The 16887-nt window shown below is 39.3% G+C and overlaps 1 protein-coding gene across 1 annotated transcript; it reads right to left on the bottom strand.

The window, feature by feature from the left end:
• Positions 1-3628: 3628 nt before the first annotated feature.
• On the bottom strand, positions 3629-16687 carry LOC107574328 (zinc finger protein 608-like). Its single transcript, XM_016260769.1, has 9 exons — positions 16040-16687; positions 15142-15277; positions 14580-14667; positions 8902-11182; positions 8157-8550; positions 7912-8051; positions 6804-6951; positions 5999-6061; positions 3629-4427 (listed from the first exon to the last, which is right to left on the bottom strand). The coding sequence occupies exons 1-9, from the start codon at positions 16685-16687 to the stop codon at positions 4408-4410; spliced, it is 3918 nt and encodes a 1305-aa protein (XP_016116255.1). The 3' UTR covers positions 3629-4407.
• Between the last annotated feature and the right edge of the window lie 200 nt (positions 16688-16887).

Genomic DNA, 16887 nt, shown 5'->3' on the forward strand with positions numbered 1-16887 from the left:
CATCAACAAGGCATTTTCGTCCACACAACTGCCGCTCACTGGATATTTTCTCTTTTTCGGACCATTCTCTGTAAACCCTAGAGATGGTTGTGCGTGAAAATCCCAGTAGACCAGCAGTTTTTGAAATACTCAGACCAGCCCGTCTGGCACCAACAACCATTCCACGTTCAAAGTCACTTAAATCCCCTTTCTTCCCCACTCTGATGCTCGGTTTGAACTTCAGCAAGACGTCTTCACCACATCTAGATGCCTAAATGCATTGAGTTGCTGCCATGTGATTGGCTGATTAGCAATTTGTGTTACCAAGCAACTGAACAGGCGTACCTAATAAAGTGGCCGGTGAGTGAGGTTGTGTGTGTGTAATATATCTATATCTCAGTGGTGGGCCGTCAGGGCCAGCAAAGCCTTCTCTGCTGGCCTAAACAATATCAGAATCACTGATTTAGTTTTAATATATTTTTCCATGAATGTGTATTAAATTATTTCCAATAGTCTATTCTCTTAATTTCATAGCTTTTGTATATATTTCAGGAAAATAAGTTATTTATTCATTAAATATATATATTTATTTATTTATAATATAAATTATATAAATATAAATATAGACTTAAATATTTTCAAAATATATACTGTATGTTCGTGTATTTATGATATGATGTATAAATATACACAGAACACACACATATATTATGCAAACAAAAACTTTTATTTTGTATGCGATTAATCGTTTGACTGCACACACATATATATATATATATATATATATATATATATATATATATATATATACACACTCTCTTGCTCGTGTCCCGCACCCGTGTCAAAACACAGAGCGTATGCATATATAAATACACACACATGCATGTATATATTTCAGGAAAATAAGTTATTTATTCATTAAATATATATATTTATTTATTTATAATATAAATTATATAAATATAAATATAGACTTAAATATTTTCAAAATATATACTGTATGTTCGTGTATTTATGATATGATGTATAAATATACACAGAACACACACATATATTATGCAAACAAAAACTTTTATTTTGTATGCGATTAATCGTTTGACTGCACACACATATATATATATATATATATATATATATATATATATATATACATACAAACTGTCCTGCTCGTGTCCCGCAGCCGTGTCAAAGCACAGAGCCCGATATGAAACATTTATCTGGGGAAATGACAATTAAACATGACTTATTACGTTTCAATACAAAATAACTTTGTATTGTTTCTGTTTTAATGTACTTTTAAAGTTTGGATCCCATTAAAAGTGTAATTTGTACGTTAGTGTATTATTTCAGCCTCGTCAAAAATTAAACTGCTTAATCGACCATCGATAGCTTTAATCGACTGCATCTCTTATCGACAATTAATCGATCGTCGATTAATCATCTTAATAGACCTTTTTAATGATACATCTGTGTAATTAAAAGGATGAGAAGTTGTTGTTTCTTACTGGCCTCTATATACAAGCTCTCCATAAAATGAACAAATCAAGCCCAGCAAATTCATATAAAATATATGACACTTCATACTAATGGTATTTTATAATTTTTATTGCGCTTAATGTATTATGCTTTCAATAAAACATTTGCAATGGGTTTTTAAAAGCTGTTTGCATGCATGTTTCGAGCGCTTCTTTGCGAGCAATTGGTTTAATTGATCCGAAGCTTCAAAAGGTTAGTTGCTCCCATCATTACTCACCGGTGCTGATGCTGCGTCTTGCGGTCGAGCCTCGACTACCAGCGTGTGCCGCGGACTCCTGGGAAACTGACGGACTGATGAAGAGAACACAGATCAGTCGTGCTGCTTCAGAGGAATATACACTGAAAAAGTGCTATAAATATAAACAGACAGTGATTACAATGAGAAAAACATACAAAATGTATCTGAAAGAAGTCTCTTCTGCTCAGCAAGGCTGCATTTATTTGATCAAAAATACAGTAAAAATTGTGAAATAATATTATAATTTAAAACAGCTGTTTTCTAAGTGAATATGTGTTAAACTGTAATGTATTTCTGTGATGCTCAGCTGTATTTTCAGCATCATTACTCCAGTCTTCAGTGTCACATGATCTTCAGAAATCAGTATAATATGCTGATCTGCTGCTCGAGAAACATTTCTGATTATTATCAATGTTGAAAACAATTGTGCTGCACAATATTTTTGTGGAAACTGTGATGCATTTAGATTTTAAAAAAAGAAATTTTTTTTACACTTTTATTAATCAAGGACGCATTAAATTGACCAAAAGCGAGAGTAAAGACATTTATAATGTTACAAAAGATTTCTATTTCAAATAAATGCTTTTCTTCTGAACTTTCTGTTCATCTGTGAATCCTGAAAAATAAAATGTATCACAGTTTCCACAAAAATATTGTGCAGCACGACTGTTTTCAACATTGATAATAATCAGAATAATATAACTTATTTATTAATTTAAAGAGTAAACTTAAAAAAATAAATACAGTGATAGTATCATATGATTACCATATTCATATACCGTGATATATACCGTGATACTCTAAAGTACTGCAGAGAATACCATGGTATTCTTTGATTAGTGACATATCTGTCAGTAAACACATATTTACATATAATTAATAAGCATGTCTAGTCTCGAAAATCACAGGTTATTAATATGAAAAAATCACGATACTGCATTCGCCTTGATTTTACTGCAGGAGTCATAAACAAACAAATCTCGCTGTTACCTTTGATAACAGAAACGACAATCAGTTGCTCTGGTTTTGAAGCCATCTCATCTCTCTGCGTTAATTAATCACTCTCATAATGATTTTAGGATGATTTCTGATCTGTTGTTTGTTTTTAGCGTGTCTGTTGTGTACCGCTTGTTTTTTTTGCACATTTACCGTGGTAATGTCACGGTATTCTCTTAAATGTATTCTAGTACTGTGTAAATACCATGTATTATGTATTTGGAAATCATTCAATATCACTGTAAATATAAGTGCCATGAAATATCCACTTATTTATTTGTAAAGTGCCATATTTACTGTTTACGCAGAACTGTTTACGCATTTTTTTATATTAATTTATTATGATTTTACCGCAGGTAACAAAAATATGTTCTAAGAACGATTTGTTAGAATTTTCCCTGAACGATCAAAACGTCCAGTTTTTTTAAATGGTGTATTTTTTTTTCTTGGATATGCAAACGTTAAAGGAACATTCCATTTGAATGAATTTGCAAACGTTATGGGAACGTTACATTTGAATGTTTCCTGAACGTTCTGAAAAGAGTAAACATTTCAAAAAAAGCTAGATGAACAAAGTATGGATAATGTTTTTGTGCTAGCATTGCTAGAACATTTTAAAGACGAGATAACTGAACGAATGTTACTGGAAGAACATCTGTTTATAACTTTGAGAAAACCTTGCCAGAATGTTGTGAGAACGTTCTCTGTTATCTGGGACGTGTAGTAACAAGAACAATATTGTATTTAAGTGGGAACATAACTTGTTGACTTACTGAAACATGGTTTATTTTCATATTCTTACTGTAAACTCGACTTACTTTCACATTCGAATGGTTTCCCACACAAAAACAACCATCGGCATGTAAAAACAACCTTGACTTTTTATTTGGATTGCCAAACATGTTAAGGCAGAGACAGTATAAAAAGCAACTGCAGTTTGATGATATAGCAGACATCAAGAAAAACCTAATGACGGGACTCAACCAACCTACACCATTGACTTTCTGTCCAGAAAACCACTTGTAAACATATTTAGTTATGCATTACTATTGAAGGACTACGTCTGCCGTTTAGGTGAGGTGGGTAGACAACCATACATTGCACTGAATCAATACAAAGGTACATAAGCTAGTTATAGTCGCTGTTGAGCTTCGTTCAACTATGTACAACTATATACATCACGATAATACTGTATGGTACTGCGATGAACTGTCGAGTGACATCCACTTTATACGATACAATAGATTAATGGCTGTTAATAACAGTATATTCATGTTAATAAGTCAATGCGGAGCGAGCCACCTTGCAGTCACTTAGAATCTATTGCAACCCGTCCTTTACCACACAGAGGTGATGAAATAGCAAATACATTCAATAGTATGGTTACAAGACAATATAAGTGCATACAAACAGCTAGATGTAGCCATTTACAGGCAAAATCCAATGACCAGAGGGTTTACGCAGACCTTGTTTGTAACTGGCACCTGAAGGAAAAGTTTTTCAGGTTCGTGTCACCATGTAGCCATGTCTAGTTCCACTGCAGCCCTCTATTAGTACATTCATTGGTTAGAAATGAAATTAGTCGCTGCCTCCAATGGAGGCGATGTGTAACACCATGGAATTGATGTCTGTGAATCCTTGCGTGAGTCGGGAGCATCTCACATCTTCCCGTCGTTTTCTGCAGATTGAGATTAAGCAGACAATAAGAAACCCAGCTAACAAAAATATGTTCTAAGAACGTTTTGCTGATGTTCCCAGTGAGTTATGAAAACGATGAATGGTCAAAACGTCTAATTATACAATTAAACGTTATAGGAACTTATAGGAAGTGATCATTTTGCAAACATTCTGTACATTCTTCGATCTGAAACAAGTAGTAACATTTAAAAAATGTTAGATGTGCATCCAACTGAAACGTTTCAGAAAAACGTTCCATGAATGATGTATAAATAATTTTTTTGTTACAATGCTTTGAGAACATTATTAAAGATCACATGATTCTAAACTATAACTCTAAAATGTTCAACTGCTTCAGTTCAATCAATCAATTCAGTTAAGTATTTGTTAAGACGCCTTTATTCAAAGCGACTTGCGCTGCATTCAAGGTGTACATTTGCAGGGTTGCCAGGTCTGCGAAACACAACCAGTCCAATTGCTATTCAAAACTAGCCCAACCACATTTTTTCGGCGGTTTTTGAATTTCCGTTCGGTCCTCTCAGTTGAATTACCATTCCCTGGGGTGGGATTTCTTTAACCCGTGCACTAGGGCTGTCAAAAAAATTTGAATTTGAAATATTCGTCGACTTTAATGCAAAAACGTTGCATTCGAATTTTAGGTGTGCATCAGGCAGCCTTATCAGTGGCGCACGAGATGCGATGGCGATGTGTTGCATTTTAATGCTTTTTTTTAGCCTATCCAGTTGAAGCTACTAGATGCAGCGCTGCTGCGTTTTTCATTCAAAATATTGCGGAAAAAGAGAACAATGTGGAGAAGATCTTGTTTATGGCAAAACTGAAACCAAGCCATTCACACAGAACGCATATTTATCGCATTTTCTAGAGTGACATCTATCAGCGTTGCACTCGCATCTCACACAAGAGAGTCGCATGCTTAGAAAGCCATGTAAAATTAATGCAAGTTCAACTTTGAAAAAAATATCTCGAGACTTTATGGCGGGGCTTTTTTCATATCCAACTGCATCTCATGTTTTTAAATGGAAAAAAGTACTCTGTGTGATTGGCTTTCAGTCCTTTGTATTAAACTATGCATACATACATGATGCTGTTTTGTTTCTAATTGTTTATGCAACTTAATTATATATATGGTTTATAAACATTATTTTAAACGCTATGCACTTTTTTCAAAGATAGTCGTGTTATTTTATTGCTTTGAAGAAACGTGCATTAGTAATATTTTGCTCGATGCGCCCTCTTGTGGCCTCAGGAGAGAAGCCAAAAGCTTTTCCCCCCTAACTGAAATTGTGCCTTTTAAATTCGAATATAATTCGAGTATTGATAATATTTAAGTACAAAATTCGAATTTAGTTTTTCAGCCATTTTGACAGCCCTATCGTGCACTAAAAATCAACCCACGGTAACCGTGTAAAAGTAGCCCAAATCTGCTGAAAAACCAAATTGGCAACCCCGATGCATTCCCTGGGAATCGAACCCATGACATAGTGCCATGATCTACTGTTTGAGCTACAGGAATTAATTTTATTGCAGAGGTAATTGCATTTGTTTTCTCACCGCTGGAGCAGGTCTGTGTCGTCGTCACTTGCTGGTTTGCAACCAGCGCCGCAGAGCTCAAACCTGAAGGATCATAGATCACAGAACATTACAATCAACACTTACAACATGCATTCTTCACTGTAAACATGCTTAAAGGCCTCATATCATTTTTATCAAGCAATTTTGTTCCCTTGAGTTGCACCCAAAATCATTCATAGTTTAGTTTTTCATGCATTCCCACTCTCTCTTGCACTTAGAATTAAATGGGTAATTTTTGCTATATTTTCACACAAACAGCAATGGGAGAGTTGATTCTCTACAATATGGAGAGAGGGTTTGTGGTGCACGAGTCAAAAAGCTTGAGTTGTGCAGCGTGCATTTGGCATAGGACTGATATGTACACGTCCTCTTTGTATGTGACATGGCAAAAGCACTTGCGGGTCATGTACCTGTTTACATTCATTTGTCAGAGAGATACAGAAGTTCAGAGTCAGTGCTGCAGATTAGTTTAGATGGATGCCATGCTCTTCATTGACTGGAGAGGAACCATTGTGGTCTGAATGTTACAGTATGTTTTTTATTAAATTTATGGGCTTTTTATGCTTTTATTCGGACAAGACGGTAGAGAGCAGACAGGGTAGAGAGAGAGGGAAGCGGGATCGGTAAAAGACCACAAGACGGGATTTGAACTCGGGTTGCGCTGTATGTTTTAATAGCACAACAAACTCTTGTTTTACAAGACTCCTCATGATATGAGCCCTTTAATATAGGCTATAGTGAGTTCAGTAGTGTAGTAAAGTTCAGTTGTTTTTGACCTTTTCACCTTGAAAGGGGTCATACTGGCCAGACACCAGCGTGTAGCTCATGCCCAGGTGAGTGAGATGATGCGCCTGAAGGTGGCGGCCGAAGGGAACCGATTCTCTCTCCCGTTCAGTCTCGCGTTCCTGCTCTGGAGACCCTCTTTCTCCAGGCTGAAGGAGTAAAGCATAATGTGTAAACAACTTTGAAATACTTTGAAGAAAATATGTGTCTCTGATTGTCATATATTTTAATTTGGTTAGACTGTCAAAGCCCTTTAACTGTACGTAAACAATTTGAAGGAATGCTGTCAACTTGTCTTTGGACAACAGGACACATACAGTATGTAAAATGTTAAAGGACCTACATGAAACCATGACATTGATCAACTGTCTAATTCATTTAAGTACTTCAAGTGCATCACTATAAACATGTTTTGTGAGTCGATTGTGTACACAATTCCCAACAATTTGCAAGCATTAGTTTTTTGTACTTTACATTTTATTGCTGTGTGTCTGGATGTTCCTGATGGAACTATATCTCTGTCATGACAACTCTTGGAGGGATTGACATGGTAATGTACATGACAACGTTAATGTATTTGGTCTTGGCAGAATAGATCTGCTATGCTGCTGCTGCGGCAGAGCAAGTACCGAGACCTGCTACTGCCAATACATCCACAACATGCTGCTGTGAGCATGTAAGAAATGCTGCTGCTGCACATATAACATACATGAAATAACCCACATATAGCATACATGAATCACCTCGTAGCAGATCTATAAAGGTGGAGCTGGGGAAGGTGGAGGGTTTCTGAAGCAAGCTGCAACTGCTACGGCAAGCACTAGTCATATATTTGAATGTTGAGCAGCGAGCTCATTGGCTACCGATACAAGAGAGAACCAATCAGCTGTGCCATGTGATAATGATGTCATTAGGTCAGATTGAGTTAGACCAATCGGACTGCGCCATCTAGAGTTTCATGCCAGAACACTGTATTTACATTGTGGGTATTTAGCAGATGCTGCTATCCAGAACAATGTTAGCTTCACAGTTTGTATAGACCACATTTAGGCCCATATCATAAGCCTTACTAAAAATGGTTTACTTGTTTTTTGAAGTGAGATACATACAACAGGAGATTTGCCATGATACGGCAGGAGAGGATGTGACAGAAGCTCTAATGCTGTTGAATCTGTTACTGGTTTGCTGCTTTGTACCCCTTCTGAATCCTCTCTCCCTGCTGTTTTTCCATACAGAGGGTAATGGAAACCTAGAATGGAAAACACACAACTTACACTTTACAAGTAGTTTGTAGAACAAGCTCAACTACATGAAAGTTTTGGGGTCATATTTATGATGTACAGAAGACGATTACCTGGGTAATTATGCACCAAAGCTGGAGACATCACTCTGTAAGCATTGCTGCTTGTCTCACACAGGTGTAAATATGGATAGGAGTGCTGAAACTGGATGAAAGACTGCTGGGGTGACGACGCGGCCCCTCTTGCATTCTGCGAGTCTTCAGACGTCTCATCCGCTATCTCGTCCACCTCCGGTCTGGTACTTTCCTCGATGACCTCGGCAGCTATCTCACACTTGACGTTCTGGTGTTCAGACTCCAGCCTGGACTCGGGCTCTAGAGGCAGGTGCCAATCTTTCCCCTTGTCTGGACTCAGACTCATTTCCTCAGAGATCCTGTTGACCTCTTGATTTTGCTGCTTCACATATTTGGACTGATAAGAGTGGCTCCAGGACTGAGATTCTGAAGCCTAAACCCAGAGGAACATCTACTGTCAAACAGTTTCTGGTCTGACAACCAATGAAATTACACACCTTACAGGGAAGCCCTTTGTTATGAAAGAGTAGCCCTGCGAAACTAGTGTTTAATGAGTTCTCTGTCATGGAAAATTTCAAAAAGGATGGCATTGTCTTAGAAATAAATATGCTCTCAATCATCAAAGAATCCTGGCAATTCGATCATTTGATGATTAAGGATCATATTTCCAAAACAACATACTTTGGATTGATATTCCAGCAAAACCAAGGACATTTCTAGAAGTCTGGTATTGTCTTTACAAGAACATTTCCTCAGTAAATGATAAGTAACATCAGTAACTTACATTTAGAAATGTTACATTTGTGTCCACATTTGATTTTGAGTTTGAACTCTCCAAACTGAGGTCTTCAGATTCCTTGAGGACCCCTTGTTCTTTTGACATGGAGATATGGGACGTTTTCCCCTGTTGCTGCTGCTGCTGAAACGACAGCTGCTTGTCCAAATCCACATAGATGAAGCCAGGTTTTGCACAGTTAATCTTAGCAGAGTTCGTCCCTTTATGAATCGACTGAGGAGAGCTTATAAATGGTTTTTGCTCATCCTTTGTTCGTTCCTTTTGCTCAGATCCTCGTCTAACTTGACCTCTACTCTTGCTATACTGCATTTCCTCACAGCATGCCTCACTGAGAGGTCTGTGGGTGCTGGGCATCATTAGAACCTTCTGGTCCATTGAAACACCCCGGCTGTACTGTCCATAGTACAAAGACTGAGCCAGCGCTGTGTGCGTTTCAGCGTACTGAAGCTGTGATTGGGAACTTGAGTGGCTAGAGGATTCTGAGCTTTTTATATCCTCATTTAAATCTCTCAAATCATCCTTCGTCCGACCGTAAGGTGAGGCCACCTTATGGAACGAAGTGGAATTGGCTTGCCCAGAATGCAAGTAACCTGGGATGCAATGGGATTCATAACCATGGCCGTGAGATGTGGACTGGATCTCTTTTCCTGGGGTCACCGTGGGAGCGGTACTCATTGAGGGAATTTTGGGATTGATGTTGCTGTTTGAGTTTGAATCTTGTGTCGAGTTCCTTCTGGACCTTGAGTTTGACCCACCGTCCTCAGCTGCATCGGATATGTCGGAGTATGCAGGACTGTTTGTTTTAGCACTTGTTCCATCTCCGTTTGTAAGAGGGACGCAGTCCGTTCTTGCAGAGCTCCCAATGGAAGGACTCGGTGCATTGTCTGAGAAGGTGTACACCTTGTCGGCCTCGGCTCTGATACTCGCCATGCGGCTTTCTTGCATTTCACTTGGACCGTTTACAACATCTTGCTTGCTTAAGTGCTCTTTCAAGAGGCTCACAGGGAAGTCTTTCCCGATACTCTTTGTATCATCCGTTTTTGTGTAAATCGGGTCACTTTTGGGACTCCGGGTATCTTTACAATTCCTGTCCTTTAATCGATGCTTTTCCTTTCTCTTACTGTCTTTGCTCAGGACTGCGGTGGCATTGGCCATGTTAACTTGTGCAATAACGTCCAGCTTTGGCTTGATGGGTTTCAGTGAGAGGTTCTTGGCTTTGGTGAGGGCAACAGTCGGAGAAGCCTGATGAGAAGAAACTTCTGTGATTTTAGTGGAAAATGCAGCGGGTGGAATAGCGGTCAGCTTCGGAGGAGCAGGGGCAGCGTTGATGAGTCTGTTGGTTCGAGACTTGGCTAAGCATCTCTCAGTGAACCCTTCTTTCTTAACTTTGTTACACATGTCCCTCTTATCAATAGCACCCTCCGCTTCGAGCTTAGGCATCTCAACAGATGTATTACGATCCGTCATGAGGCAATTCTCAAGGACAACGGACATATTGGAAATGAGTGGGAGGTTGCTCAGATCGTCAATTGATCCGTCTTTACTTGCCACATTTGGGCGCAGTTTTGCATTGGCTATGGGACTGCTATCATTGTTGAGCAATGCTTTCCTGCTCTTTGGAGAACCGACTGCATTGAGTTTATACATGCTTCTGGGCTTCTTGGAGATGATGTTCTCAGAAGAATCAAAAGGTACAGAGCTGAGTGCTTCATCAAAATCTGAAAGTCTGTCCTCGCTCTCCACTTCAAACTCTTGCTTTCTGTCACTGTTCAGGTGAGCATGTGACTGGTGGTAACGGAGCCCGTTGATATGTTTGTACTTCTTGTTGCAGTTTGGATGTGGACAGTCTATTAGCATTGGCGACGCGCAAACTTGATCAAGAAACACAGGGTCGGATTTACCCTGAGGGGTGGAAGGAGCGCTCCTGGATTTGGCTCGTATCCTTTTCCCATTCCCATTTCTAATGTCATCCGAGACCAAGCTTAAATCTAGATCGGCTGGGGCTTTGCCTTTTCGTTTTCCACACATAAGTGGATTGGATTTGATGTCATCCACGGCGTAGTATCCTGGTGTCCTACAGCCACTGAGGTTCAGACTCCCTCGTCTTCCTTTGTTGCCGATTCCCACACCGCGCCTCTTGTGAGTTAGCCCTCGTATCTTGGAAAGACTCGGGTCTACAGCTGGTTGATCTGGTATGGCCAGCCGCATCCGTTTACCACGTCCACGTGCGTAAGGCATTTCAGAGTCACTCATTGGTGATTCACAAAACCTAGTTAAGAACAACAAGGAGTCATGAGTGTATGTAAATAAATCAACTTTCTTAAAATGAACAGATCTAAATTCAAAACAGGTTTGAATCTTGACCTAAAACACTTCTTGAATCTTAATTTAAATGTATATATACTAGGGATAGCAAGATTCACCGATCGGTGCATCGGCATAAAAGTTAACGATGCGATGCATCGGTTTTAAAAAAGTGTGCATCGGATAAAAGTTAAAATTTGTATTTTATTTATATTTGCATCAGTAAAAACTGATTAAATTATATATAAGTATACTTTTATTATTAAGAAAGCAGTGGTGGACAGTAACGGAGTAGTTTTACTTCGTTACTGTACTTATTAAGTACATTTTTCAAGTATCTGTACTTTACTGGAGTAGTTTTATTTTGAGTAACTTTTACTTTTACTTCACTACATTCCAAAGCATAAGATCGTACTTTTTACTTCACTACATTTCATAAAACATATCGTTACTCCTTACAATATATCACATGCTCTGACACGCAGAAGCGGTGTCTGATTCAAGAACGAACTGATTCTTTTCAATGAACCTTTTAAATCGGTTCGCAAATCGCACCAAATTCACTCACGAATTAGAATTAACCGATTGCAGCTGTTCTCAAGTCGACAACTCACTGATTTAAATGATCCGTTTAGTGAGAGTCTCCAGTGAACTGAATTCACAAGTAAGAACCTGGAGATCTTGTGAGCGCACGCCCGACTGATGCTGCTAAAAGTAAGTTACTAATGGTATATTGTTTATCAACAGTATAATTTTTTTTATTGTTTGGATTAACTAGCCGAGTAGACAGATATGAATGTTTATTCATAACCATACTGAAAATAAGTAAATATTGTTAGCTGATGCTAACTGTCTAGCTAACGAGCTCGCTGGTGCTAAATTGAGGTAATTTTTAGATATAAAGTCCAAATATTTTTATTCAACCACCTAGATAGATTACATCTGAGGGAAAAGAAAGGATGTGATGTTCAGAACATGGTAACTACAGTAATTATCAAAGTGGGAAGTGATGCCCTCTGGGGGCATTTGGCCAGGGGTGTTTTTACACCACAGACCAGGTTTGAGAAGAAAAAAATCATTATGAGAATATAATTATATTTTCCTTAAAATGTTCTTCCTAACTTCAGGCCTTATTCTCATGTCATATATAACTGTGATGTTCTGCAAAACAACAAGCTTCAAATCACTTTTTTCTTACTGGTGAAAATCAGATGGTCAGATCACAGTGTAAACTTCACAGTGGACATTACATCACTCTCGTCAACATAGTCCATATCAACAACAAAAATATATCTTGACTCCATATAGTGGTTATTTTGGGAAAATCCCAGGTATTTTGAGCAGTAGGATTATAAAAAAATATGTGCTAATATAAAATTAAATTAAGTAGCCTATATAAAATTGCAAAATAAATCTATCTATCAGTACTTTTTTACTTAAGTACATAAAAGAATCGAGTACTTTAGTACTTTCACTCGAATAAAATTGAAAAAGGAGTACTTTTATTTTACTGGAGTAATATTTTATTATACGTATCTGTACTTTTACTCAAGTACTTGATTTGTGTACTTCGTCCACCACTGTAAGAAAGTGACCAATAATTTGTAACCAATGTTTTATTTGTAGATTGATTTCTCCTCTCTAAACTGTTTCTCAAGTGTGTCCTCTCATCACCACTGCTGCTACGTGAATATGACGTATCACAACACTACTGTCACGATCTCTAGCTGGAGTGCCCATGAGCTTCGCTAGAGGGCACTCCATTCCAGACTCTTGCCACTTTACCCCGGACTCCATTTCCTATAATCCTTTGCTCGCACTCATCAGCACTCACCAATTGCAGTCACCTGTCTCTCATGACCTCATCAGTCACACACTATAAGAATGGAACACACACACACACACACTCACCGCTGATGATGGTTAGCCTTTTTAGTCTGTAGCGTTTTCTAGTTTCTGTGTTTCCCTGTTTCCTTGCCTTCGTGTTTTTGATCTTGGACTGTTTCCTTGTTTTTGATTGTTTGCTGCCTGCCTTGACCATTGCCTATTTATTGGATTACTCTTTTGGATTTGCCTTGGATATTACTGTTTTGCTGGTGTTTGACCCTGCTTGTCTGACTACGATCTTAATAAAGCTGCATTTGGATCCTCAACTCTGTCACGCGCCACACGTTACAACTACAGAGACAGAGGAGTGTCCTGAGAGTCACATAAATTAACATGGCAGAGGTAGAGCTGCATCTTCCACCAAATAATTACAATCAACCAAAGAAATAAAAGCAAACTATCTGTACCATATTGAATTGCATAGCATTATATTTTTTCCATTGCACTGAATTGCATTGAATCACATTGTATTGAATCGAATCGAAATCGGATCGCACTGCAACGTAATTGGAGTGAATTGTAGCGCATTGCATCAGTAGCTGCTTCATATGTAAGGAATAATCAGCGGCTTGTCATGCATTTAAGGATTTTAAATGCACGACGTGGAGGCCAAGAACCACCCGCGTAGTGCATTTAAAATCCTTGAATGCACAGCAAGCCATTGATTATCCCACTTATTCCATTGTCATTTACCAAGTTATAGACAAGTTAAAACTAGTATTGCTCTTTGCAGCGCAATATTTGACCAGAAGGGTAAAAATTACGTTTGTTATTTTCGTCAGTTACGGCTCGTTAGCTCTAGCATTCTGCCCGCTTCAAATCAGACACAGAGATTAAATAATGCGGTAAGATCACATTTATTTGAATGAGTTATAGCATTTATTTAAATTAATTATCAATCGAGAGAGAGAATGAGAGAGATGGTAGTTGTGTGTGTGTGTTACCTGTGTGCTGTGTCGGCGCGTCTATCTCAACAAACATTTAATTACTTCAAAAACAGTGATTTTACCACCTCGTTGTTGAGGAATATAATGTAGTGATCTAGTATCTTGACTATTTTATCAATAAAAAACACGGGGGAAGCGTTGATAAGTTTATGTGTGTACGCATCGCAATCTGCGATCTCCGACTCTCTCTTTCTGTGTGTGTTTGTGTGCGAGTGATGTGTGTGGGTCTCTGTGCATCAATTAAAGCAGCGCATTAATATAGAACGGTGATTAAACTGACTTGGAACTACCTGTGCATTAAACAGTTTTACTGTATACCTGCCAGCCAATCAGAATCCAGTATTTAGTCAGACTATGGAATAAGTATCTTTAATGTATCGTATACCAATTATACGATACATTAAAGATACATATTCCATAGTTCCAATGCATTGAGATGCGTATCGCATCAGCCTCAGTTATGGAGATGAACATCCCTAATATATACACTACAAGTTAAGCATTCAAGAATAAAGGAAAGTGTTTTACCGTGGTGGAGCCCAGTCATGCTTGGTACAGTCCAAGAGAGTGCCCACATAGGTCCTTTTCCTCCATGTGACATTCACAACTAAAACTCCTGAAATCAACGAGAAACAGTCACATAATGAGTCCCTCTGAAATATTAAAAGTAAAAAGCACCCAAAATATTCCAAAAGATTAAAACATTTGCTACAAACACCAAATAAAACCATTAGGTTTAGCCATATCTTGATGCGTTTACTGTATTTTCGAATGGATTCATTCTGTGCTTGTTAAGATGGTGGTCTGCAATTTTAATTTGCTCAATCAATATGCAACCAGTGTCTCCTCTTCCTTCAAATGCTTCCGTCTCACAGCTGCTTTGAAAACGCAGTCCTGTGGAGCTAATGACAAAACTCGCCCTTCACTCATCACATATCCAGTGTAACCAGTTTGAATGCAGTCATTCATAATGTGGTGAAGAAGAAATAGTGATGCGAGATACTAATTGAAAGCACATGCATGCAGATAATTTTACAACAGCATCTTGTTTTATATGTGTGGAACATTGCACAGAATAACAAGCTCTCACCTTCCTCCGTCTCATGCCACACAATACCCTCTAGATTGACGCTCGTTCCTGGTTGACATGGCTCCATGTAGCTGGACTCGAGGGCTTTCTCGGCTTCCTGTGTGTTAGTTCCAACTGACCGCGTCTTAACACTCAACTGGAGAGAGAAAGAGAGCACAAACACAGTGCCAGCTGAAGTATAATACAGTTGCATGCCAGTTTCTTGCTGATCAATTGCATCAAAATATTTAACTTCTGTATTTTTTAATTCTGCAATCAAGTGATCAAGCAAAACACACAAAAGCTCCTACAGCAATGACAGCATGTCAGACTAGCCTCGTGAATGATGTCTATCTCAGCGATGTCACTGGAATCAAGGCAAAATGCAAAAAGACATCTAGATAAGGGACAATAGAGCAGAATGGCCAAGACTGGAGGGGGTGGAGCTTGTCTCTATATTTAAAATGTAAATAGCACACGAAAGGCAATTTGGCTTTAAACAAGCCAGTATGTCTTTGTCCAAAACAAGCAGAGGGAATTATGATGTTTAGGTTTCCAATAGCAACAGACGTGAAGAATTTCACAAGGGCTGCGTTAACAAAGCAAATGGCTGACAAACAAAAGACAACCTCTTTATATTGATATCGCGATATAAATCCATCATTGCACGGAAGGTGGTTTGGTGCTCGTTTGGCTATTTGACGAATCTCGCCGGCTGCATTGAGATTCGCGCATAGCGCACAAAGAAGCAAACAGACGCACGAAGCACCTTTGCTTTTATAGCGCATTTGAACACTGAACACTGAATCCGCCATCAGCTCAACCTACAGCCTCGCGCTCGATGCTTCATAACGCAGTAGCGGGATTCGTATGTGATCGCACGCGTCAAGCGTGCATGGAAGGAAAGATGCGAGCTTACCGTTCTTAGGCTGTGCTCCTCGGTGTTTGTGTGGTCAACAATAGCCGCGTCCATTCCGCCCCTGCCGATGAGGTTCTCCGTTCCGTTCTCCGAAAGCGGGCCAAATTCATCGCTTGGCTTCTCCTTCCGCGTCTTAGCCGAGTCTTTCTCTCTTTTCACTCCTTTGCTCTGGGTTTTGCCCTTTTTGCCGTCTTTGGTTCTGCCGAGCGGCGCGGGTTCGTCGCTGTCCACCGGCGCTGGTGCTGAATTCATCTCTCCGCCGCGTCCTTGAGCCTCGCGCCGCTTACCGACGCATGCTTTGGGAATGCCGCTCACAATCTCCAGCGACGGGAATCGATCCGTGTCCGTGGAGGAATTCCTTCGTTTCAGCTTGAATTTCTTGGGCTCTTTGCAGAGGAACGGCTGCGTCAGGCCGTCGAACGCGGCGCCTCCTGCGTTTGCGCAACTGTATTCCAGCGCTTCGCGACCTTCCGCAGCGCTTTTAACGCTCAAAACGCGATTCATCTCCAATCTCTGTCGATCCTTCTCCAAATCCGCGTCCAGGTCGATGATCAGATTCCCAACCCCGATCTCCCAGTCATCCCCGCTGTCATCCGGATCCGCTCCGTGCGTCTTGATTCTCTGCCGAAGGGAGGAACTGACTGACATTCTCCACACAGGATTTCTGACAGAAAACGGTGATGAATCCTAAATCAAGTGGATGGGAGGGTATTAATCACACACGAGTGCTAATAGAGATGGTGCTGGTGAAACGCTGCACACATTAAAACATCTTGGATCAACATGTGTAGTGTTTTGAGTGAAGGATTGCGGTTGTGTTGCAAATGAATCCATCAATAAGTTACAGC

Source organism: Sinocyclocheilus grahami, unplaced genomic scaffold, assembly GCF_001515645.1.
Source record: "Sinocyclocheilus grahami isolate Dianchi unplaced genomic scaffold, SAMN03320097.WGS_v1.1 scaffold2186.1, whole genome shotgun sequence".
Taxonomy (NCBI): Eukaryota; Metazoa; Chordata; class Actinopteri; order Cypriniformes; family Cyprinidae; genus Sinocyclocheilus; species Sinocyclocheilus grahami.